We start from the raw sequence: 25,919 nt of genomic DNA on the forward strand, positions 1-25,919 counted from the left end.
GTTTTTTTGCTGAAGTCCTGACTACAATTATTATCCCCCGCCCCAACGAAGTTCTGTGCGTGCGTGCGTGCCGTGCGTGCCGTGCGTGCCGTGCGTGCCGTGCATGCGTGCCGAAATGGTTTCCAGAGCATAACTCAGAAACCGTTAAATATTTCTCTACGAAACTATGCATGTCTATCAGACTCATGTTGAACTGGTGCCTTTTGCTATTTAGGAGTTTTATAAGTTTTAATGTTTTACGTTTCCATGGCAACAAGTTGGACTTAGGTTCTATAAGGGTGGTGTTCATTTCCGGAGCATAACTCAAAAACTGTTAAATACTTTCTTACAAAACTTTGCATGTCTACACAGGCACATACTGAACTGGTGCCTTTTGATATATAGCACTTTTAGAAATGTTTATTGTTTATGTTTCCATGACAACAAGTTGGATTTAAGTTTTAATATAGGATTGGTTTACTTAAGGAGTATAACAAATAAACTGTTAAATATTTCCTTGCCAAACATTGCATGTTTATATATATATAGCACATACTGAACTAGTGCCATTTGATATTAAGGAGTTTTAGAAATGTTTATTTTAGAATTTCCATTGCAGCTATTTTGACATGGGCTAAGAGAAATGTTGGGTCAGTTACCTGGTTTGGGACCATAACGTGTTAAAATGGGCGGGGGATATGGATGACTTTGTCAACTATACGCTTGTTTTTTAATAATTTTCCTTTTTTTTTAAAGAATAGACTTATTTAATAATCTGACACCAGAAATTTTTCAATTCACAGAGAGTGAGAATGAATAAAAGCGTTTTAGTTTACCATCATTTCAAACAACATCATGATTTTGTGTGTTGTATTTGTATTTGTATTTGTTTGACCTCAGCATGCTGTGTGCTCACCCCTAATCTTGTCCTAACCTTTGCAGAGGCCAAGACACTCTGTACATCATGAATTAAGTATGTTTAGCTTCAATGTTTATACCACCAGGTGGGGGTTCTGGGTTAGAATGGATCCCCAACATCACATGCTTGTCGTAAGAGGCGAGCAAATAGGATAACAATGATGTCTTGACGTTCATTTGAAAAAGATGAAAGTTATTGTGCATTGCAAAGCAAGTATTTTCCAGAAATTAATGAATAATTCAACAAGGTAATATTGAAACTATGAAACTATAATTCCCTATCCTTTTTCTTTCCTTTGGTACCAGTGATCATCAATCCCGAGGAAAAATGTTTTTGTACAAAATGTTAAGTAAAGCTGCAAGACAAACAAGACTGACTTAATGAACACTGCATTATTTTAAAACATAATCAGATTACTTTTTGAATAACGAATGGAAATCAAAAACTTTTGTTGTTGTTTTATTTTATTTTCCAAACTGCTGACCAGGACTTTGCAGACAAAAAAATCATTAAGCCAAGAAGTTTTATTGTCATATCGACATGTCACAGATCTTTGCCAGTTTCAGCACTGTTGAACTGAGTAGTCATAAATTGTCACACTGAATAAGATGTATCTGTCCAATGTTGCTGGATCAACCTGTACCTCAGAGTGATTCTTGTGATGTTTCAAGATGGTTGTCAACAGACGTCTGCTAAAACTGGACTGCCTCTATGGTCTAGTGGTAGAGTATCTGCCAAGAGCAGAAGGTCAGGGGTTTGATGCCCGGCCGTGTCATACCAAAAGACATTAACAGATGGTACTTGCTGTTATCCTGCCTGCGCTCGGCTTTAAGGGGCTCAAACAAGGACTGGTCAACTCGGAGTCCGTATACTGTCTGAGTGGGGTATTCATGTTAAACTGCTGCATTGTATCTCAGTGGGCGAGCACTATTAAATCAGCTTGGGCGGTCAGGTAGCCTAGTGGTTAAAGCGTTTGCTCATCATGCAGAAGACCCGGGTTCAATTCCCGACATGGGTACAATGTGGGAACCCCATTTCTGGTGTCCTCCACTGTGATATTGCTGGAATATTGCTTAAAGCAGCGTAAAACCATACTCACTCACTCACTATAAAATCAGCATGAGTTTGGACAATTACAAGCCGCCACACACATATTTATACATGCATGCTTGTCACTAGATAAGTGCATAATCTTGAATGAGATGGTAACCCCCATTTCACCTCACCTTGCCCCTTGTTCACAAGTTGAAGCTGCAAGGTGGTAACAGAAAATGAGTTGGACTGTGTCGGCTGTGAACGTTCCCAACCCTCAAAGTGACCATTCAACACACAATAACAAACTCTCCAGCACAAATGAAGGAAATCTCCTTCAGTATTATTGGCTTTTTTGGTCATGCTGAACAAATATCAGCAGTTGGTCTCCCTGGGAGAATTAAGTATGTTTACCCAGATGCAGCCCGAGGCAGTTATAAGCTTAGGAAGATGGATGCCGAAGGGTGTTGTGTGGTAAACATGCCTCTTTATAGATCCTTGTGTTGGTCCACCTGTGGGTCTGGTGATGTTCTTTGGATCCTTCTTGTCTTGGTCCACCTGTAGTCTTCATGATGCCCCACAGATCCATCTTGTGTTGGTGCACCTGTAACACTTGTGTCCTACAGATCCATCTTGTGTTGCTCCAACTGTAGTCCTGGTGCCAACCCGTGAAGATCCAGGGTAGAATAGCTCTTCAGCAACCCATGCTTGTCGTAAAAGGTGACTATGCTTGTCGTAAGAGGCGACTAACAGGATCGGGTGGTCAGGCTCGCTGACTTGGTTGATGCATGTCATCGATCCCAATTGTGTGAATCGATATTCATGATGTCAATAACTGGATTGTCTGGTCCAGACTCGATTATTTACAGACCGCCGTCATATAGCTGGAATATTGCTGAGAGCGGCGTTAAACATCAAACAATCAATCAATCCACTTGTGATACTAGTGATGTCTTTTGGATCCATCTTGTGTTGGTCCACCTGTGGTAGCTGTGGTTCCCTAAAGATCCATCTTGTGTTGGTCCACATGTCGTACCAGTGGTGCCCACTTGGATCCATCTTGTGTTGGTCCACCTGTAGTAGCTGTGGTTCCCTAAAGATCCATCTTGTGTTGGTGCACCTGTAGTAGCTGTGGTTCCCTAAAGATCCATCTTGTGTTGGTGCACCTGTGGTAGCTGTGGTTCCCTAAAGATCCATCTTGTGTTGGTCCACATGTCGTACCAGTGGTGCCCACTTGGATCCATCTTGTGTTGGTCCACCTGTAGTAGCTGTGGTTCCCTAAAGATCCATCTTGTGTTGGTGCACCTGTAGTAGCTGTGGTTCCCTAAAGATCCATCTTGTGTTCGTCCACACAGAACTGTTGGTCAGGCTGTGTGATTTGACTGAGTGTGTGAAGTTATTTATCGACAAGCCTACGTTCTAAAACTAAGTGGACCTTTCTAGACTTGCCTATTATAAGGATAGAATTACAAAACATCCATGGACTTATCATTCAGTACAGCCTTGGAGCAAGGCTAGGGCCATCCTAGACTTTCACAAGTCTCTAAGGCAATAATTCTGAGTTTAAATCATAATATCTAGATTATATAAATAATGATAACAAGTTATCCCTTTAAGAGACAGGCATCTGTCTGCTTATCTAGACTTGCCTATTATGAGGATAGAATTACTATACATCCATTTACTTATCATTTATTAAAGTCTTGGAGCAAGGCTAGGGCCATCCATACAAGCTAGCATAATACTGCTAGATTATCTGAGCGCAGACAACTGGCTGTAACATGTTGACAACCTAACAATGTCTACTTCCTAGGGTTATTGCTTCTGAAGGATCGGAATAAAAGTTCATTAGCTGGCATACAAGCTCTGGCCCGGCCTTCGAGTTTGTGCCAGCTTTGTCGATGGTGCTTAGCCAACTGAGAGTGTCTGATCTCTCCGGTGGCCCACCTGATTACAGTGATCAGTGTGTGGAGTAGATATGACGGATTTTAACATGGGTGGTATATACCAGAGACAGAACACTGCTGCAGAGCTTACATTTGGGGTCAGCCATTGTGATTGGCCCTCATGCGACTCCTTTATCCTTGAACCTTGAACCATCCTACCAGTGAAGAACCTGTTAGAATAGGTCTTCAGCAACCCATTTTTGTGGTATGAGGAGCCGATGCTTGTCGTAAGAGGTGACTAATGGGGTCGGATGGTCAAGCTCGCTGACTTGGTTGATGCATGTCATTGTATCCCAATTGCAAGGATCAATACTTATGATATCAATCACTTGATTGTTGAGTCCAGGCTCAGAGATTTACAGACTGCCATCATATAGCTGGAATATAACTAAGCAGTGTTAAACACCAAATAAACAAACAAAGTTTAACCAATAAACAATCAAAGTTTAACCATTCTTAGGCTCCACAATTTGCTGTGTAGACTTCTTTCCCTTAGTCATGCAAGAAACCTATTATCATGAATATTTTGGCGTTAAGGGCATTATTTTGTAAATACAGTGGACTGATATCCATAACCAGTCAAAATGTTTCATAATTCTCTTGAAGATCTTGACCATGCTTGCTGTGAAAGGCAACTATGCTTGTCGTAAGAGGCGACTAACGGGATCAGGGGGTCAGGTTCGCTGTCTTGGTTGATACATGTCATTGATCCCAATTGTGTGGATCTTAGGCTCATGATGTCAGTCACTGGATTGTCTGGTCCAGACTCGATTATTTACAGACCGCCGTCATATAGCTGGAATGTTGCTGAATGCAGCATTAAACAACAAACCAAACCAAACCATAATTTACTTTTTCAATTTAGAAGAATTTTGAGCAAAATATTGTGAAAATGCTGTTAAAATTGCATTGGTTGGCATGTCTGGCATCCATGTCCCTATTTGTTGTTTTCAATTACTCCATGTAACAAGACTTAAAACATACCTGCTTAGTTCTGAACTACGATGAGCTGATGGTACCCCTGTCCCCCAACAGGGCAATTGCCCCACTGTCCAAGGATCCTGCTAATTGAAGCCTGTCGGATGCTAGCAGCGCCCTCTTTGATCATTAATGATGTTTATGTTTCCCCTCATCAGCCGTGTTTGAACACATTAAGATCCTCTTAGCCCATCAAAGACTGGCTAATAATATAAGACAGTAATAGCCAGCATTAATGACCCATGACACAGACACGATGTGGGGTAGGATCGTACTATTATTTATTGTCACTGACTAATGGTGTATTTAGTAGGGAGGTACGGAAGTGGAATATTGTCTTGATTAGTGTGATGAGCTGGATAATAGAATTACCTTTGGGTGACTGTATGGTTTGTTTGCAGACTGACACAGTCCTCCTCACGCCACATTTAATAAGTTATTAGATTTTCATCCAAATTTTTAAAAAATGAGAGGCTTTTTAGTTTCTGTTTAGAGTAAAATACGTTTATAACAACCACACTTATAACGAACTGACGGATATTACGAACTTAATTTTTGGTCCCGGCCATTTGCTGTATAGATGTTGTATATATGCTTATAATGAACTATGGTTATTACGAACTAAAATTAGTGGCCCATTTGAGTTTGATATAACCGTAGTTTACTGTAATTAATTATCATATTGTTTAAGGCTTCTGTGTATGGTACATTAGGCCAATGAATGTTTGGAATAAGAAACCAGGCATAACATATATTTACCTGGAATCCCTCTGGGTTAATGCATGTGATGATATGGACTGTGTGACTTATCTTCTGTTTACACGACAGTGTCAGGACAGATCAGGGTAGCGTGATGCAGCATTAAAGCATATTCAGGTCAGAAGCACATGTGCACACCTCAAACATTCTTTCCTCTGCAAACTGATAAACATCTCTGTTTGGAGTGAAAGTAACCAACTATGACATCATTATTTAAGAAATTAACAAGTGGTAGTTGTTTAGAAGAAGAAGAAGAATATTTATTGTACATGAACAGGGGGCAGGGGGCAGGGTGCAAAACATGAACATGACTAATTAAAACATTGACATACAAAACAGAATACAAATCAGAATACAAATATTGCTATGATTATATTGTTAGGGAGGAGATGCAGATTTTCTTTGCCTGAACATTTTGTGAATGAAATTAGAGATAATTTTTGCAAAGGGCTTTGGTGGATTTAATAGTATTTTTAGCGATAGTAGGTGCATAGCTAAGCTGGGTGATGAATTAAGTTCCTGTCTCAGGTCTTTGTAGAGAGGACATCGCAACAGGAAGTGTTCCTCATCTATTGTACAATAAAACACTGCAGGGAGAATAAACCATGAAGGGCGCAGCCAGTGGGAGTTGTTTATCTTACAATAAAACGCTGCAGGGAGAATAAACCATGAGAGGCACAGCCCAAAGTGCTTTTTCCTCCCTCCTCCCTGCCGTGTTTTGTTGTACGATAAACAACGACCATGAGTTGTTTATATCTTATATGAGGTACATTATTATGTACAGCCTCTTTAAGGATGATGATGATGATGATGATGATGATGATGATGGAATGTATAAACATAATTATCCATTTTTTTATGTCGGACAAGTTCATTTTACGAACAGCTAGGTAAAGTTTCCTGTATATGTTCACCATCCCCACCTGTACCTTTTCTCCTGATACCGTTTGCCACATCTCTCCCACCGTTGGGTGCCATTGTTCATCAACTGCGTAGCCCATCTACATCTATGGGAACAACACACTCCCCTCTCAAAAATAATGTGTCTAAATGACGTCATCAAGTTGCGAGCGATATTTGAATCTCCAGAAAAGACGTCGTGATAGAACAATGTTTAGTGGTGAAATAAACCACGCTTCGTTCTTCATTGTTCTTTGTGATTTATCGCGTAGCTATCTCATATTTGTAAATAGGATACCAAGTTTCCTCAACAGAATTTGAAATTTAAAAAAAAGAAATTTACAAAGCATTTTTGATTCATCTTAACCCAGTTAAACAGAAATCACCAGGAAGATATGTTTTGTGCCATGTGAGGGGTGGTGAAATGGAGTTTAATGTCGCGTCCAAGATTATTGCACTTATTTTCACGCGGCCGGGTTGTGCCATATGCTTGTAAGATCACAATATTATTAAAACCATCACATGTACTTTTGCAATGTGGTACTAGGTGGAAGGCCATTGGGATTAAATATAACTTCTGCTTGAATCTGTTTGTTCTCACTATACCTAAATGAAGGTTTCATTTGAATATTCTTGTATGTGTCAGTACTCTCTATTACAAATAGGAAAACATTTTCAACACATATAGCAAGAGTCTCCATCAAAATAATAACCTTCTGCAAATATCTGGTCAATAAATCTTCAGTTTACCAATTGGCATCTCTTCATGAGTCTTAAGGAAACACATCATTAGTGTGTCTGGAGGCACAGAAGAACGCATAGATTTGTCTTGGACAAATTCCTCATTTAAGAAATAATGGTGTGGAGGAGATAACTAGATATCAGACATTTGATAATGGAACTGTTTATGGCCGAATACAGGAATCATGTTTCAAGAACTGCAGTGTTTGTCACTGTAGAGAGTAAGGGTGATGTAGCAGAGTGGTTAAAGTGTTCGCTCGGCCCACTGAAGGCCTGGGTTCAATCCTGTACATGATTACAAAGTATTTGTGGTGTCCCCGACCATCAAGTCGCTGCACGAACGACACAACTTGGGTATAAACATGCTCACTGTAGAGAGCAGACTTGTCTAAGTCTCTCAGGAAATAAAAGGTTAACTTATAAATTTGGAAACAATCTTAACTGTTACATTTTTAATAATCATGTTCCTTGTTCCTATACATACCTTGCATTCTGTCAGGCGATCTAGACTTGCTTATTACCAAGATATAGTAACTAGAATGGCATGTTTTTCCTAATTGCAGCCTTGGTGCAAGGCTAGGTGAGGGTACTGTGCTCAGAATTAAGAATTCTAGGAAACCAAATTAATTGGAACAAAAAGATCAAACAATGTTGCTCCTTTTTTTTAATTTCTTTCACAAACTATTGCTTTCATTTGAGATATTGAGGCTTAAAATTGATTAAGAACTTTGACAGCCATATTGATTTGACAATATGGTCTCTTGCATTGAAAATTGATTTGGTCCTTACACTTTTTAATCAACACACAGTGCTTGAAGTTGAGCTGACTTTAGTTCTGTATTATTCAGTTATTCAGTTATTTAGTGTAGCAGAATGTGGAAATCCCTGGACTGAATAGATCCCCATAAGAGTTGATCAAGTCGACTGGTGTGGATTGGGGCCATATGCACGAAGTGATCGTAGCTGAAGGTGATCGTAACTCCCGTACTTCAAAATAGACTTACAACAATTGTGGCACTGAGATCACTGTTTGATATATTGCCAGGCTGCCATCAGAACTCACAGACTTTAGAAGCTACAGGCCCTCATTTAAACACTGCAGCTTATTGTTACATAAATCAACACACAAATTTAGGCCATAGTGACCCATACGACTTTGAAACTACGTCTCTGACACGACATCTACCTGCCATGAACCTACGGGCAGGTGCTAATTTTTCAAACACTGTTTCAGATGGCTTTGTGAAAGGGGGCCCTGGTATGTGACCTCGCTGATTGTGTGTACTCAGTGGTGTGGATTGTTGATCATGTTGTCAGCCACTGGTATTCCAGGTCACTGTGATATAGCTGGGACTTTGCTGACATTTACTTCAGCATTTAGTCAACCATTATCTTCACTGTGTGGGTAATACGGGTTAGAATTGGTCCCCAGAAACCTTTGTTTCTTAGTAATAGGCAACTTGATTGATCGGGTGGTGGCTTGGTTTATAGCGACTCAGTGTACACACCTGCAGCTTGGATTGTTACTGATAATATCAATCATTGGATTGTCTGGTCCAGACTGGATTAGAGGATGCTGTCGTGAGTGAGTGAGTGAGTATGGTATTTCGCCGCTTTTAGCAATATTCCAGCAATATCACGGAGGGGGACACCAGAAATGGGCTTCACACATTGTACCCATGTCGGGAATCGAACCCGGGTCTTCGGCATGACGAGCGAAACGCTTTAACCACTAGGCTACCTGACCGCCCCTGAGGATGCTGTCATTTAGCTGGAATACTTCTGAGTGTGGCGTTAAACAGCAATCAAACGAAAAACACTGTCCTCAGTGCTCTATCCTGTGAAGTACACAACAATGTTAGCTCAACTGGATCAAAAGTTGCTGTGATCTTACGTCATGGGAATTCATCTGTCTAAAACAATTTTGTTGAGAAATTTTCTGATCATTTTCTAATGATGCAGGTGTTTTATAAAGTTTTGTTTGTTTGTTTGTTGTTTAACGCCACACTCAGCAATATTCCACCTATATGACGGCGGTCTGTAAATTATCAAGTCTGGACCAGACAATCCAGTGATTCACATCATGTGCATCGATCCACGCAATTTGGATACGATGACATGCATCAACCAAGTCAGCGAGCCTGACCACCCGATCCCGTTAGTCGCCTCTTTCGACAAGCATAGTCACCTTTTACGGCAAGCCTGGGTTGCTGAAGGCCTATGCTACCCCAGATCTTCAGGGGTCGTTTATAAAGATTATGTGAGAACAGAATATTGGAATTAGGATTTCTTAAAGTGTTCAAACAAAAACTGTCGCCAAAATGATCCTGACATAAAGCACATATCCCAGATTGCTTTATGGACAGTGGAGTGATTCCAGCAATTAACACAAAGTCACTCTTGATGCAGCAGGAGCAAAAGAATAGAAACTGTTTGTTCAATACCTTGTCTTTCTGCTGCCATGCTAGCTATAATCACCTTGTGTTTATTGGCTTGAGATGAACATGTGTTGATGAACAAAAGTGAAGTGTGGAAATTCTGATATCTTCATTGTATTTATTTATGGTTCCATGTGCAATCAGTCATACTCCAAGGCTGGACGAATAGGGAACTTGTTTTACCATGTTTACCCGGATGGCTCAGTCATAAGGCTGCAGTTCACTGTGCAGATTTGCATTTCACAAAAACTGTGCTTGTGGATTTCACCAAATTGGCAAATATCTAAGACCTGTATCACTTCAGGCTTTCCTCCCGCACCAAGCTGACATGCTGGGCGAGAACAGAAATACTGTTCAATGTGGTGTTTAATAGATGACGCATGCATGCACGCACGCACTACCAATGATGAACCATAAAATGATGTATTTATTCTCTGGATGTTCCTTGGAAGATTTCTTTGGGGAATTCACTGGGCAACTCCTCTTGGGAACTCCTCTGGGGAATTCACTGAGCAACTCCTCTTGGGAAGCATCTCTGGGGAATACACTGGGCAACTCCTCTGGGGAATTCACTGAGCAACTCCACTGGGCAACTCCTTTTGGGAACTCATCTGGAGAACTCACTGGGCAACTTCTGTGGAGAACTCCTCTTGGGAATTCACTGATTAACTCCTCTGGGGAACTCCTCTGGGGAATAAACTGGGCAACTCCTCTGGGGAATTCACTGGTCAACTCCTCTAGGGAACTCTGGGCAACTCCTCTGGAGAACTCTGGGCAACACCTCTGGGGAATTCACTGGGCAATTCCTCTGGGCAACTCCTCTGGGGACCTCCTCTGGGCAATTAACTGGGCAACTCCTCTGGGGAATTCACTGGGCAACTCCTCTGGGGACCTCCTCTGGGGACCTCCTCTGGGCAATTAACTGGGCAACTCCTCTGGGGAACTCCTCTGGGGAATACACTAGGCAACTCCTCTGGGGAATTCACTGGGCAACTCCTCTGGGGAATTCACTGGGCAACTCCTCTGGGGAACTCTGGGCAACTCCTCTGGGGAATTCACTGAGCAACTCCACTGGGCAACTCCTTTTGGGAACTCATCTGGAGAACTCACTGGACAACTTCTGTGGAGAACTCCTCTTGGGAATTCACTGATTAACTCCTCTGGGGAACTCCTCTGGGGAATAAACTGGGCAACTCCTCTGGGGAATTCACTGGTCAACTCCTCTGGGGAACTCTGGGCAACTCCTCTGGAGAACTCTGGGCAACTCCTCTGGGGAATTCACTGGGCAACTCCTCTGGGCAACTCCTCTGGGGACCTCCTCTGGGCAACTCCTCTGGGGAATACACTGTGGAGTTCACTGGGCAACTCCTATAGGAACTCATCTGGAGATCTCACTGGGCAACTCCTCTGGGGAACTCCTCTGGTGAATTCACTGGGCAACTCCTCTGGTGAATTCACTGGACAACTCCTCTGGGGAATTCACTGGGCACATGTCAATTTAGAGTTGCCAATGGTGCAAGACTGATTCCTACATGGTCCCATGTAAGCCATGCAAGATGCCAACTTAAGCAGGCCTCCAAATGAAAACTTACAGACCACAACAAAAAACACACGTTTCTTTATCAACATTTGGTGAGGACATTTACATTTTGAAGTGTTAATATAATAATTCAAATCTATTATGTTCTACATAAGCACTGTAAGATGTAAATGTATGCACTGTTTGTTGATCCGCTTGCTTGCCTTAAGTTTTAAAGGCTGCTGTCTGTGTGTTTTAGTGCTGCTGTTTCCATGTTTTCAGCAGCTTGCTCTCAGATTTATGATGCTGTTTCTTAGTTTTTGGATACGTTCTCATTGTTTTATGTTGCCAATTCCTTGTGTATTGGGGACACAGGGGTAGCCTCGTGGTTAAAGTGTTCGCTCGTCATGCAGAAAACCCGGGTTTGATTCCTCACATGGACACAATGTGTGAAGCCCATTTCTGGTGTACCCCGGCATGATATTGGTGAAATATTTGCTGAAAGTTGTGTAAAAGAAAACTCACTTACTCCTTGTGTTTTGCAGACATATGTGAAGTTTTTGGTTGCAGTCTGTCATTTTTCATTGGTAAGCCTGTAGAGAGGTTTGGTGGTTAGACTCAGTGACGTCCGTGTATTACCCAAAAGGCATGGATTATTACTCATGATGTCAATCACTGGTTTTCCCGGTCCAGACTTAATTGTTTACAGGGTGAGTGAGTGAGTATGGTTTTACGCCGCTTTTAGCAATATTCCAGCAATATCACGGCGGGAGACACCAGAAATGGGCTTCACACATTGTACCCGGGTCTTCGGCGTGACGAGCGAACGCTTTAACCACTAGGCTACCCGACCGCCCCATTTACAGGGTGATAAAGCTGGAATATTGTTGACTGGTAGAGAACAACATTTAGTGTTTCACTTCACTAGTCAAAGAATGCCTATTTCCTGACCAATCGTTGTTAAACGTGACTTCGCAATATTCACTTAGGGTTGTGTCAGGGCAGCTTCGAGTTCAACACATAACTCTCTCAGGCATGAACTCTGTAGCCTAAGAACAGCAACTTTTAGATCGTGTTTGTTGATGACAATCTCATTCATCTCATGTCCAATATAAGGCTTAAATACTAATCTTACTTTTTTAACACAGCCCACATCAGCAAAATAATTACCGTATTCGACGTAATAAGCGCCCCGCTGTAATAAGCGCCCACGGCAACATTTGCGAAGATATTGGCTAGTGAACAATCCCAATTAGCACCCCTTCCGATTGATTAATGTACACAAGACTTATTTATTTGCGTATAATACTCACTTGTGTGTTATATGCACCCTTAATTATGGGCATTTAATTCTGGAAAAATATATCTGTCGTACATTAACATTTCAGGCTGCCAGCTATTAAACCACGAAGTTTATCTTTCAACTCTGTTTTTTTTCACCAAAATAACATTCTAATAAGAGCCCCCTATTTCTAATTTTGAGAGCACCCTGGGCACTTAGTACGTCAAATATGGTTTTGCATTTACAACCAGGACGTCAATTGAGGATATTTTGATACCTGCTTAAGTTTTATCAAGAGCCTGCAGCAGTTTTCCAATAGTCATTGCCTTCTGTCAGGCAATTTAATAACATCAGCTAGCAATAGAAACTTTCAAGGACTGTCACATGATTAATTGTGTTTTTGAGCAAGCAGCAGTCTTAGGTTTCTTTATGTCCGTGATGGGCTCTCAGTTTAGCCATCAGGATGATCACCGTATTCATCTCAACTGCAGACCTTAATAGAAATAGCCTTTCTTTCGCATTAGTGTCAATTCATTTGTAATGTCATGATTGAAAGAACGGCTCGTTGTCGGGGTTCTTTAAACACATTGTCAAGAGATCTAGGATATTTTTTTCTTCCACATTTGAGTTATTTGGTGCAAAGCCTTATCTGTAGGGAACTACCATTTGATAAATTATAGTGGGTGGAGAACTGGGGTTTTGTATCAAAATTAGATATTTTATCAGCTACAGCTACAAAAACAGATATTTTTTATTTAAAGCTATGAATCTGATTACTTCTTTTTTAAGGCAAACACCTTGCAACAAAAAATTTTGTGGCAGGTAATATAATTATCATTTCAATTAAGTTTTTCAAGAACTTTTGGGGACAATTTATGTTTTTCGTTAAAATCCCAGACCCCGCAGAATATATAATGGTCGGTTCCTTATTTTTTGTAATTGTAGACTTATTTAGTGTTATTTCTGGAGGGGTTCAATGTTGGTAAACAGGAACTCTCATGTTTTTAAGCTGTTTGGAAAAGGGCATTTTCCCGATGTACAAGTGCTGTCACTTTAATGGCCTGATCTTTACAATTTTCAGCCATTTACCCCACTTTATGCCATTCCCAAAGCAGTTTCTTGTAAATTAAGTGAGTTTTGCCACTCAATATTGAATGCTGTGTGTCGCCAATAAGTGATAATAGCACAAGAGACGAGGAATCTCCAGCTTTCTGTATTTGCTGAGGATTGGGGCCTCGGAAGTGAGGGTCTTTGATCCTGGAAAGAAGGATCTTACGGCGTGTTATTGATCTACTTCTGGTTCTAGCACTGCAGCCTGCTCACTCAAATACCCGGGGCCACAAGGCTCTCAGGTTGTGTGACGGGCTATGAAGATTTGATAAGCCATGCTGTGAGGGGGAGTGACTTGTATATATGTGTATCAGATAGCTATGCGATAAATCGTAAAGAACAATGTAAAGAGCAAAGTGTGGTTTATTTCCCCAGAAATCATTGTTCTATCATGACGTCATTTCTGGAGATTCGAACATGCCCTCGCAACTTGATGACGATGTAAATTGGACAATGTTATTTTTTATGGGGAAGTGTTTTGTGAGTTGTTCCCCATAGATGTAGCCGGGTTAGGTAGGTAGGTAGGTAGGTAGATAGATAGATGAACGCAATGTCCAGACGCACACATCCAAACGTGGGCGAGATATGACAATCAGTATTGGGAGAAAAGGTACAGATTATCAACGTGAAAACTGTGAGATTGTCTGGGAACTTACCCTCCCCCATAAAATGGACTTGTCCAACATTGCCGAGGTCGGACTGTATTCAGGAAGTCATCTTTATTTAAATACGGGTAAATATTTTTAAAGCTTCTACATTTAAAGAGGCTGTACATAATGTTGAAATCTCTAATAGGAAATAAACGACTGGTTGTCGTTTATTGTGCAATAAACACTGCAGGGAGAATAAACCTTGAGGGGTGCAGCAATCATGTCCGAGCTCAGTCGTGGCGTGCACAGGGCGGTTGTCTTGTGGTTAAAGTGTTTTGTCCTGCACTGAAGGCCCATGTTTGATAACCCTCATTCTAGCACTATAAAACTGGAATACTTCTAGATAAGTACACACACATACACAATGAATTCAAACACTGAGCCTCATTTCACCTCCTCTGTTTACCTGGAAACCTATGGTTTTCACAGCTTCACTGATCACTTGGATTCTTTCCAAACTAAGAGTTTGGAAATTATTAGGGACTTCACAGTCTGAGGACCATTTTCAGCCTTGACCTTGGCCTTGATCTTGTAATTGGTGCCATGAGGGAAACTGAGATATTGCCTCTGTGTAATTCATAAATCATTAGCTGTAACATTGATTCACATCCCCAAAACTTGAAAAAACAGATGATCAAAGTGCTGTCTGAACAACTTCATCAAATAGGCCAAGGCTGCCAATTTGCCAAGCCAAGTCCCCCTTTTAACACTATTGTGTTGTTCAACATATGTCTAGTACAACACAAGTGTTTGAAACTATGCGAGCTTCTGTGGTCCTTGTCGTCTATCTCCCAGACCGTAGAGAATATATTAAAAAAGAAGTCCCACTCAAGTCTAGAAAGATGTGGCAAGTCTAGATTGCCTCAGCTCTGAAATTAAGCATTGGTCTTGGCTCCATCTGTATTTTGTACATATATATTTTAAAGCAAGATTTCTTTGTTTCTGGGACTAAATGTTAATCTTGGGTACTTGATAGTATTTGAATTGTGGATTCTTGACACTATTCCTTAGGATTTTAACGTTATAACATTCTGGACACGCAGACCCAAAATAAAACATACCTGAACTCCCATTCAAGTCTACAATACTTTGGCAAGTCTAGATTTCTTTACTTTCCAAATGAAGAGCTTGTATGGGCTTCTTTCAATTATACTAGTCAAAAGAAGTTAAAGGACATCCGATTTGTTTATATGGGTGTTGTTAACTTCTTTTGAGTGGTATGTGTCGAAGACAATTTAACAAATAAAAATTACATATTTTCCTTTCAATTTCAAACACATCAATAGGTTAAAGGACAAATGAATATAGTCCAGATTATGTTGAGAATTGCTCTATGCTAGAACACCAGCAGGATATAGCACCAACATGCACATGCACCAGCACCAGAGTACGATGACTCACACGTGCTGCACAGGCTCCTCCGCGGGATCTAGTGCTTGTCAGCCGTGCGAGGCCGAGACTGTAGAACAGGGCATTGAAGCAAGGCTCCCTCACCAACTTGGACATAGGTCCACGGAGTGCTGGCTTCACAATAGATATCACTTATTACCGTGGTGCATCATGGGACAGTAGCATTGGATACTTCACGTGTTGAGGACGTATTCTGGAAGAATTAATGGTCCAGCAACAGTGGGATTGATTCCTTCACTCAGGTAGAACCCTGTGATGTGCACCTGCCATTTGCTGCAGTATTCATAATAATAATACTCTATTTATATTGAGCAATACTCCATGTGGGCTTGCATGAAGGGTGAGATTAAAAAAGTTTTAAAAAGTATGTATGTCAGATGATCATAACATAAGACTATGGATTTGATTAAGAATTTATCTGATTAAATAGTTTGTTTAATAAAGTCTTAAGATTGGCATTTAGAAGTTGGAAGATTTATATCAAATAGATGTACATTTAAATTTTGTTTAAATTAAATTTGTTTTTATGTATACTTGTTTATTTGTGAACTCTGTCATTAGTCTATGTATATTACCCCAAAGAAGTTAAAGGGAACCTGATTCTTTCATATGGCTATAGTTAATCTGTCATGATATGAATTAGGTGTTCTTTATCTTCTTTTGAGTTGTATACATCGTGTTGAACCGTTCCATATATTATAGGGACAGCCTAGTGGTTTAGGTGTTCACTTGTCCTGCTGAATGCCTGGGTTTGATTCCCCATGGGTATGATGGGTGAAGCCTATTTTTTGTGTCCCCACCATGAAACCCAACTCACTCATTTATCATATATTGCATCATATACAGATAATAAAATATATATAATCTGTTTGATAATGTAACTTACGATATGGGTTGTATTTAAGGCGTCCTTCTGCTTAGGCTATATACTGCGACAGATTCTCATTGACTCTCTAATAACTTTATGATATAGAATGATATAAAGATACTATAATAATTATTGGATCTTAGACATTTTGTTCTCTATTGAAGAACATTCATACCTTTAACTACTGGATTGTAAACCGATATTTATTTTCACATTCTCCTGAGGCTGACAATCTTCTCGGTCTGAGAATCCTTTTCATCTCGAAACTTGGCGTCTAACATTATCACAGCTACTCCGGCGTAGTCTTCACACAACTGCTTTCATAATGGAGCCAGATCTAGTTGCTGCCCATCAGACGTTGTGATGTTGGTGTTTCTTTGTTGGTTGTAATTACCACTGTATTGAGATACGCTCGTCTTGCCTGCTGCTGATGTCACTGTTGCCTGCAATGTTCTTCATGTCAGAAGTACACAGCAATAGCAAAAAAAAGAGCCACAAGATTGCAGATTAAGTCCATCTGCCATATGAATGCTTTTTGTTTGTGATAGGGTGTTATCGGAACATGCAATCTTGACCTGGGGGTGGAGCTTCAGATGGTGTTAGAACATGCAGTCTTTACCTGGGGGTGGAGCTCCAGATGGTATTAGAACATGCAATCTTTACCTGGGGGTGGGTTGGAGCAGAGTGGGGATCATATAACATGCAATATGCAATCTTTACCTTTGGTGGGATGGGGGATGGTATTATAACATGCAATCCCAACTTGGGTGGGGGCGGGCTCCACTGCCACAGAGTTTCATGTCTTCATATTATCTAATGTCTGATGTTCATCTGGCTGTTTGGGTTTGTTTTTGTTTTTTTAATTTTTTGGTTCTTGTTTAAATTATATGTTTTGTTTCATTTATTTCAGGTGAGTACCAAATTTGTGGCAGATAACAATATGGATATTTTACTGGTTGATGGTAGTGAGCGGTGTAAGGTAAGATTATATGTGCTGTGATTTGAGCTATTGCCCATGATGGGGAGCTGTCCATTGTGTGGCATACACCTTGCTGCTCAGAAATACATGGTTTATACAGCAGTGTTGTGGAGACCATTCCAGATGTCAAAGAAATCCATGTTGTCATTATCTGTGCCACATGAATCAACAAATATGGAATCAACAAATATTTACATGTCAACATGGATAAATGACACCAAGTGTTTGAAGAAAGGAGTACTATTGTGAGGGATGGTAGATTCTTCATGGACAAGAGAATAGCAGACTGATGAAAGATGGGGTGTCAACCTCATGTATCTGTTCATGTTATGACTTCTGTAGCAACACCACCTTCCCACACACAACCCCATTCCTTTTTCAAACTCCTGGACCTGCCTCTACGTCACATACAAGTTGGTAGTCTATTAAAAATTAAAAAATCATATATATATCACACAAGGTGAATCAGTCAATATGTTGTATGGTGAACTCAGGCTTCTGAGGTAGGAAGTACGCCTTATACCGTTAAGTTAATTTCTTTCCATTTTGCATTTACACATAATCTAATTATCCAGACTCTGCTCTTGATAAATCGTCCAATTGTGACAGCTAAAAAGTGGACATTTACATACTTATCCTCCGACAAGGGAATAATGTTGAATCCAACATTGCACTTATCTCATGATGACACGCATCATATGGTCCCATGGGTAATGAAGGTGTTTGGGATCTGTCTGTGGCTAGCGGACACTCAAGCTGTCTCGTATTTATACTGGAATTATACACGTGTCATTGTGCTGGACATAGTTATTAGAGGCGTAGGACAGGGAGATGCGCTTATGAATATTGTATTACTGTATCGGTCTTTTTTTCATTACACAGTGGGTATCTTTGTAAAGTCTACTGCCAGGATACAACTAACCTGAGTTTTTTACTTGCCTGAATAGTGATAACATATAAGGATACCCTGTCATACAGACCCTGAAACAAATATATCCAATACAGCCCATGCAAGTCTATTATAATTGGCATGTCTAGATTACTGAAATTGAAGAAAGTCACATGGCTCCTTTTTATTATATTTTATAACTATAATTTAACAACTGTTTTTTTTCTTTAAAATATGTTCATTTCAAAGACTAGATGTTAGTCCACTATTATGCCTGAAGCCTGAATTCTGCTAGACATCGGGATACATTTAATGTTAGACAAATTGAATCGGTGATTTGCATCCATGGAACTTTGTGGTGTATTCTTTGTTTTAAGGTTTCTCAACTCTCTTGGTATATTCTTGATAAGAATAGCAGCTGGACCTACATTTTGTCCCAGAAATAAAGCTATTTTATTTAAAAATATATATCTACAAAATATGAAATAAAATCCAAATGGAGCCCAGAACAATGCTATATTTCAAGACCAATGCTGAGACAATCTAGACTTGCCAAATCATCTGGAAGGCCTACCGGTACAAGACAGCAGCCATTGTACATCATTATATGAAGATAATGTTCGGACTGGTGTGACCTGACTGATAGCTGGTCAGTATGACTGTAGATAAGCCAATCTCATAGTCAAGCCAAGGTATTAACTTTGTCCTTGAAATCTGTAATCTGAAATGTTATGTGTGTTAGGTAAGCCGGACCTCCAATCTAAAACTACTTCTCGTCATGATCCGTCATCAGAAATAGAATATCAACAATCTGTATTGAATTGCGCAAGTTAATCTTGTTGTTACACTGTCTGGTTATAAAACGTGTTTTCTTTGTTTATCTGGACTGGATCTATTTTATTAATTATATTCCAATTTTTTTTCCAAAATGTTTACATGAATTTCAGGGAAATTGTGTTTACCTCCGATACTCTAACTTAAATTCTGTTTACCCTGTTTCCTAGGGTCAACTTTACCACATACCTTGACAGCACCAACTCACACTATTCACAGCAACCACGATCATTTTACCGTTATTGACCCTTTGAAACAAACTATAGTTGACAGAAAAAGAATACATATATCATAACTGCAGTACTTTTACTCGTTAAAGTCATATTTGTTGTAGACTATTATATGTCAACATATTGTTTTTGTGATGGAATTAGTGAGACCGCGCGAAACCTCAACTGTGACTTGTAAAATTGATACATGCGTAAAAAGTATCCGACAATACACAAAAGTGCTATCGCATAACTCTGGTTATGGTTAATATTTTGAAGATACATGCATATAGTAAAACCTGCAATTAAATAACATGATATCAGAATATATAATTTGTAGTAAAATAATAGCTAAAGATACAATTTTTTCTGATCGCTTCATCAAGCTTCTTTTCCGTTATATTATTGGATATGTTGTGGTGGAATGTCCGCACAGAGAGTGGAAGGTCTGGGTTTTTATCCCTGGCCGCATCACACCAAAACTTGTTAAACAATGGTACTTGTTGTTTCCCTGCCTGGCACTCATGCAAAAACAAGGACTGGTCGGCCAGTCAGTATACTGTGTCTGAGTGGGGTATTCATGTTAAACTGTGGCATGGTATCTCAGCGGGCATAAGTCCGGACTTGTACAAGCAGCCACACAGATACATACACATTACTATATAAGTGCAAGTATCTAGGACACGGCGTTAAGCTCCATTTCACCTCACCTGTTTTGTGTACAAGATGGACGTATCAATGAGAGTACCATCCCTGGTGGCCTTTTTCTGTCAAGATCAAGACAAAGTTGTCAGTGCTGTGTGTGAAACAACATTGTCACTGTGTCCCCTCCCTCACTTCCACCTTTTTTGTACAACTATCTTAATGCCATTCTATCATGTATTCCAGGGGCGACTCAATGAGTGTGTGCACCTACACACCTGAACTTACTAACTAAAGAATGTTTGAACTAACGAACATTTGAACGAATGAACAAACACACACATATTTTTTAGAATTAACACACGCATGCACTTTTTTCAAAATACTTGATCCGCCTTTGAAACCTTGAACTGAAATTGCCAGGCCTACCTACTCGGCTGAGCGTATAGTCCCCCTTTAATCATCACCTGTGTTACCTCATCTTGACTTCCACCCCTCAGCCTCATCTCACACCTCCATTGCCCAATGTTTTATTGTCTGTCTTGGGGCAGTTGATGGTTACCATTGTCACAGGCAGGCAGGCAGGCCTATTGTCATGGCACCTCAGGTAATGGAGATAATATCAGGGGCCTCATTATCCCACCTCTCCAGTTGAGGTCACAGTGACCTGAGGTCAGTGTAGTGTGTAACAGTGAATGAGAGTCCTGCCTGAGTGATTACTACACTACACTACACGACACGACACGACACACACGTGGATTACTGCCTTCAGGATCTAGACATGTATATTACAAAGGTATGTGTATCATGTTCGTGGGTTTGGATACCAGATTCCACTGACTATTGTTCTTGTAAATCATACTATACCAATGAACTAAACTTCGGTTTCTCTGAATTGGTAAGTATCTGCTCACTTTGCTGTCTTCAGTATAAGCCACTTTCCGAAGCTTTATAGTCTAGTAAAATTCTATCAGTCTAGAAAGCTCAGCTAATCAGTCTTATAATAGCACTAAATTCTACTGAAAATTTTGGAAAGAGCCCCAGTTTGGACTTCTTGGCTCAAAGTATTTTGGCACAGACTTCCGTAGTGTTTTCCTCCCATATTAAGCTCACATGCTGTGATGTCACAGAGATTTTCAAAGTCGCGCTAAATCCAACTCGCTCACTCATGTCCGACAACACCGTCTCAGGCTGGGATCTTCCTATCCCACTTCCATCATTGGATGAGACGAGAAATGAGCAACTTCTTCAGACAGCTCAATTCACTAACATCTAGTCTCTGAAACAAAATGCTTCCAAAGAGCATCTGCCCAGAAAGTGGATGGTCTGATCTGGCCAAGACTCGATTGTTTTCAGGACTCACTGTCATACAGCTGATATATTGTTGAGTGTGGTGTTAAACAACAAACACAAACACACACAATCTTTGCAGCGATATTTTGATACTACGCAATGTTGCTATGAGCAGCTTCAGAAACAATGGGAACAAATGAATAATGTACCTGAAAAGTCATCAGCTTGATGCAAGTTGATACTACTCTGTGAGAATTACTGAGAATAATTACATTGATATCCTTGCCCCCTGTGAGTATTTTCAGGGTCAGGACAGGTCATCAATGCCTCTTCCTTATCATAGGACTCCGGTCTAGTGGTCTAGTGGATAGTGTCTGCCAGGAGAGCTGAAGGTTGATGGTTTTATTCCCGGTAGTCTCCCCAGTGACATCAAATCAAAAGACTTTAAAAGATGGTACTTGTTGTTCCCTGCCTGATGCTAGGCATTAAGGGAATTAAACAAGGACTGGTCAGCTCGGAAACAGTATATTGTGTCTGAGTGGGGTATCCATGTTAAACTGCGGCATGATATCTCAGTGGGCTAGCACAAGCATTTGTCCAGACTAGTACAAGCAGCCACACAGTCACACGTGCATGCATGTCGTGATGTGAGTGCAATAATTTTGCATGCAACGTTAAACCTCATTTCTCAGCACCTCACCTTATCTTCAGACCCGTGAAGATCCAGGGTAGAATAGGTCTTCAGCAGCCCATGCTTGCCGTAAAAGGCGACTAACAGTATTGGGTGGTCAGGCCTGCTGACTTGGTTGATGCATGTCATTGTATCCCAATTGCGTGGATTGATGCTAATGATGTCAATCACTCGATTGTCTGGTTCAGATTCGATTATTTACAGGCCGCCGTCATACAGCTGGAATATTGCTGAGTGTGGCATTAAACAACAAACAAACATAAGTGGAGTTTGCTTCAGTAGAAAGGAAGCTTTTTCACATAATGATCATGCACCATGTTGATGAAAATTTAATCTGCAAGTTAGCCAGATCAAGGGACATTGCAGTCAGATAGTCTGGGTGGGTCAGAAGTTATTTTGCAAAATTGGTTCAAGAACGATTAAGAACAGAATCATTCTTTCTTGGGCGATTACCAAGACAAAGGCCAGCTGTTTGCCATCTTGATGAAGGCGAACTGGAACCTGTAATAGAATTAGGTTTAAGTCAATGACTGAATTCAGGTTGAATTAGGTTGGGGACAAAGTGAGTTCAGGTTGAGTCCTGGAGAGAGTTGGAGTGCTGACAGCGTAATGTCAGCACTCATGGGACATAATCAGCCCTTTACTGGCAACATGGGGGCCCAGTCAGCTAAGGAGATTGGATTTACTGAGCAGAGCTGCATCATTTAAATAAGCGTGACCGGATCCTTTGTGGGTTCAAATCTCAGATTTGTTTTGATAATGTTGGTTTGATAATGGTTTTGGCAGCACCATACCTGTGCTTGTGGGTTTTACCAACTTGGTAGAGGTCTGAGACCTGCATCATGGCATCAGCATCACCAAGGACTAGGATTAATTACCCACATGGATACAATGTGTGACGCCTTCCTTGGTACCCTGTGATTAGACTGAAATGTTGTATCATGCAGCATAAAACTCAACTCACTCTCTCACTCATGGAATCTGTGAGTGTGTTAGCCTCACAAGTGGAAGCCTCCGTGGCTGAGTGGGTTAGGTCACTGATTTTGTGTTCTGGGGAGTTGCCTCACTCTGAGAGTATGGGTTCAAAATCTGGATGGGACTTAATCCAAAAAAGACGTAGAATTTGTACTTCGCAAAGAAATTGGCATCCCAAATATAACATTTGTTACATTTGACCACTTTCTAAAAGGCATTGTGTTGTCTGCCTTAACTGTAAATTTAAAACATGTTACTGCAGTTACTACTTTGTGACAGACAAAGATGGAGATGAATAACTGATGGAGCTGATAAAATAGGCCCAACATTTTAACAAAAATAGAAATTTTAGTAATGTATGACCACGTGGATATGCCTGTTTAACTCCTCGGTTCAGATGGTGTTGACATCCTTGATGGGCCAAGAATCAAGAATCGTATTGTACAGGACCCCCTCATAGGACAGGGTACAAACTAGCCACATTTGGGAAATATTATTATAGACATAAGTAGATATACATAATTATAATGTACATTATACATAGAGAGATGACGTTTTATTTTCATTCACGGTACGTAACGATTTATATATCACCAGGTGGCTTGCAGCATACACTCTGTGTACATACTCTTTTGACAAATTACAATAGTTGCAGTAATAACTTCCCGTCATATCTAAACATTGTCTGCAAGATGGGTTCTTGGTATAAACATGTCAGAGATAATTTAAATAACATATTTTGCTTTTTCAGTACAGTGGTTCAAGATACCTGCAAAATTCTGTATCATTTTGACAGTTTAATAAGTCTAGTGTTTGAAGGAGTAGCTGTCTTACCTAACTATAATTCGGACAGTACCAAAGAAAGTGTTTTCATCTTCTACCTTGTTACAGATTTTGCATATTCTCTGATCGTCAGGCGTGTTAGTGTATCTGCCTCTTTCAGTCTCCAGATTATGGTAACCGAGTCTTAATTTAGTTAGAGTTAGTGTATGATCTGTATTTCTGAAGTTCAAATTTATCTTCACTGATTCCTAAATGTGTAAGTTTGTAAGCTCTATCAGTGTTTACCTCTGCTCACTGTAGCAGACAGATTCACTTTTTGGTTCCACTGTAATGATGAAGGGGTAATGGACATCCCTGCACAGTAAGGCAGAATCATGTAAACATTGAATCAAGTCTAGAAGTCGTGCAGCGACATTTGAGTGTGACATGACCCATGACGATCTACCAGGAGTGCAATGACATTACCCCATGCTTCACGTGTCGAGCTGGCTGTTGTCAGGTACAGCTAGAGTGACTCTTCAGACAAGGAGATAGATTTTTCACACTGTAAATCTCCATTGGATATCAATACTTTTCGATGGACATTGTGACTGGATATTGATGTCAAACAAACCCCAGTCACCATGTAAGTAAGATATATTTATATTTGTCCATTGTAATTTTACCATGTTTACAGATTAACAGATGGCTTGGGTCTGCCTTGTTCTATCAATAGTTGTGTAAGGCAGCTGATGAACTAGTTTCACTATTGTTGTAAAACCTGGTGACTGCAGGACTCAACAAGCCTTTGAGATGTTTAACTAAAGCCTTTGAAATATTTATCTTGCCCTGAGGATATTTCGCTTGCCCTGAAGATGTTTTACTTGCCCTGAAGATATTTAAATATTCCTTTGAACACCAAAACTCAGTCGGCTACTGCTTGATGGGGTTGAAGTATGTCATGTTTTTGAACATGTGCTTTTTTGGTTTTTATGAGTGTGAAATATTATTGATTAAATGGTCAAATACTGTGCCGTAAATTCCAGGGGTTATTTAGTGAAAAGGTTGTTACACAATGGGGATAGTGTCAACAGCTTTTTGTGTTAGCTATCTCTGCACTGCTATATAGCAGTAGTTTGTATATAATCAAACCAGTGATTGATATATTATAAGTAATGTCCCATGTCGTCAGGGTGCGATGACATTTAATTGTAGCAGGGCGTGGAGACATCCCATACACGACATCCATACTTTGTCAGCTTGCTGACTTTGTTAACACGTTAAGTCATGTAGAAAGGGTATCCATATTTGAATCAGGAGGTCCATGATTCAAATCCCATCACAGACTCGGAAATTGATGTCTGCTACACAATCAACCAAGTCCACGAGCCTGACCACCTGATCCATTACTGAACAGCTTACAGTATAAGACAGTAGTGAAGTACCTCAGGCTTACAGGATAGTGAAGGTGTCACCTGCTAAATCACTATGCTACCACACGGCTTGACTAACATGTAGTCCACTTTGTGTCAAAGTGGTGTATTGAGAATGGAGGACTGTTTAAGAAGAAGAATATTTATTGTACATAAACACCCACAGGGGGCAGGGTACAAAACAGGAACATGACTAATTAAAACATTGACATACACAATAGAATACAAATACTGCTATGATTATATTGCTAGAGAGGAGATGCAGATTTTCTTTGCCTGAACGTTTTGTGAATGAAATTGGAGATCATTTTTGCAAAAGGCTCTGGTGGATTATATAGTATTTTTAGCGATATTGGGTGCATAGCTAAGGTGGGTGATGAATATTATTCCTCTCAGGACTTTGTAGAGAGGGCATCGCAACAAGAAGTGTTCCTCATCTTCTATTTCCACTTAGTGGAATAAGGGTCTCTGAAATCCTCAAAGTGAGGAACAGCTAACTGCATTCCAGTCCCCCCAAAACTCCCGCTATCAGCAGGGGTCCTCTTGTCAGCTTCCCCGGTGTGTCACAGCTGATTAGTGACCACAAGCTCTTCTGTAGCAGACGACATGTATGTGAGACCAGAAAATAATTGTCTGCTTTTAAAATATTGATATTTGGTTATTTTCAACTACTTTTGAAAC

The 25,919-nt window shown here is 40.3% G+C and overlaps 1 protein-coding gene across 9 annotated transcripts in view; it reads left to right on the top strand.

The window, feature by feature from the left end:
* LOC124143101 (5'-AMP-activated protein kinase subunit gamma-1-like) overlaps nt 1-25,919 on the top strand; it is a 404,245-nt gene that overhangs the window by 254,924 nt on the left and 123,402 nt on the right. Inside the window, exon 1 of one of the 9 annotated variants that reach the window (XM_048387916.1) lies at nt 15,764-15,905. The exons of 6 other annotated variants lie outside the window; for them this stretch is intronic. Coding sequence is in view for 1 of the 3 variants with exons in the window: in XM_048387901.1 (XP_048243858.1) it covers nt 20,866-20,880 (15 nt within the window). In the remaining 2 variants the exon portion in view is untranslated. Of the gene's footprint in view, nt 1-15,763; nt 15,906-20,850; nt 20,881-24,324; nt 24,452-25,919 lie in introns of those variants that run through there. 2 more of the 9 variants (XM_048387901.1, XM_048387913.1) reach the window with 2 other exon arrangements.

The sequence above is a fragment of the Haliotis rufescens genome, unplaced genomic scaffold, assembly GCF_023055435.1.
Source record: "Haliotis rufescens isolate VD_foot unplaced genomic scaffold, xgHalRufe1.0.p SCAF_10, whole genome shotgun sequence".
NCBI classification, from domain to species: Eukaryota; Metazoa; Mollusca; class Gastropoda; order Lepetellida; family Haliotidae; genus Haliotis; species Haliotis rufescens.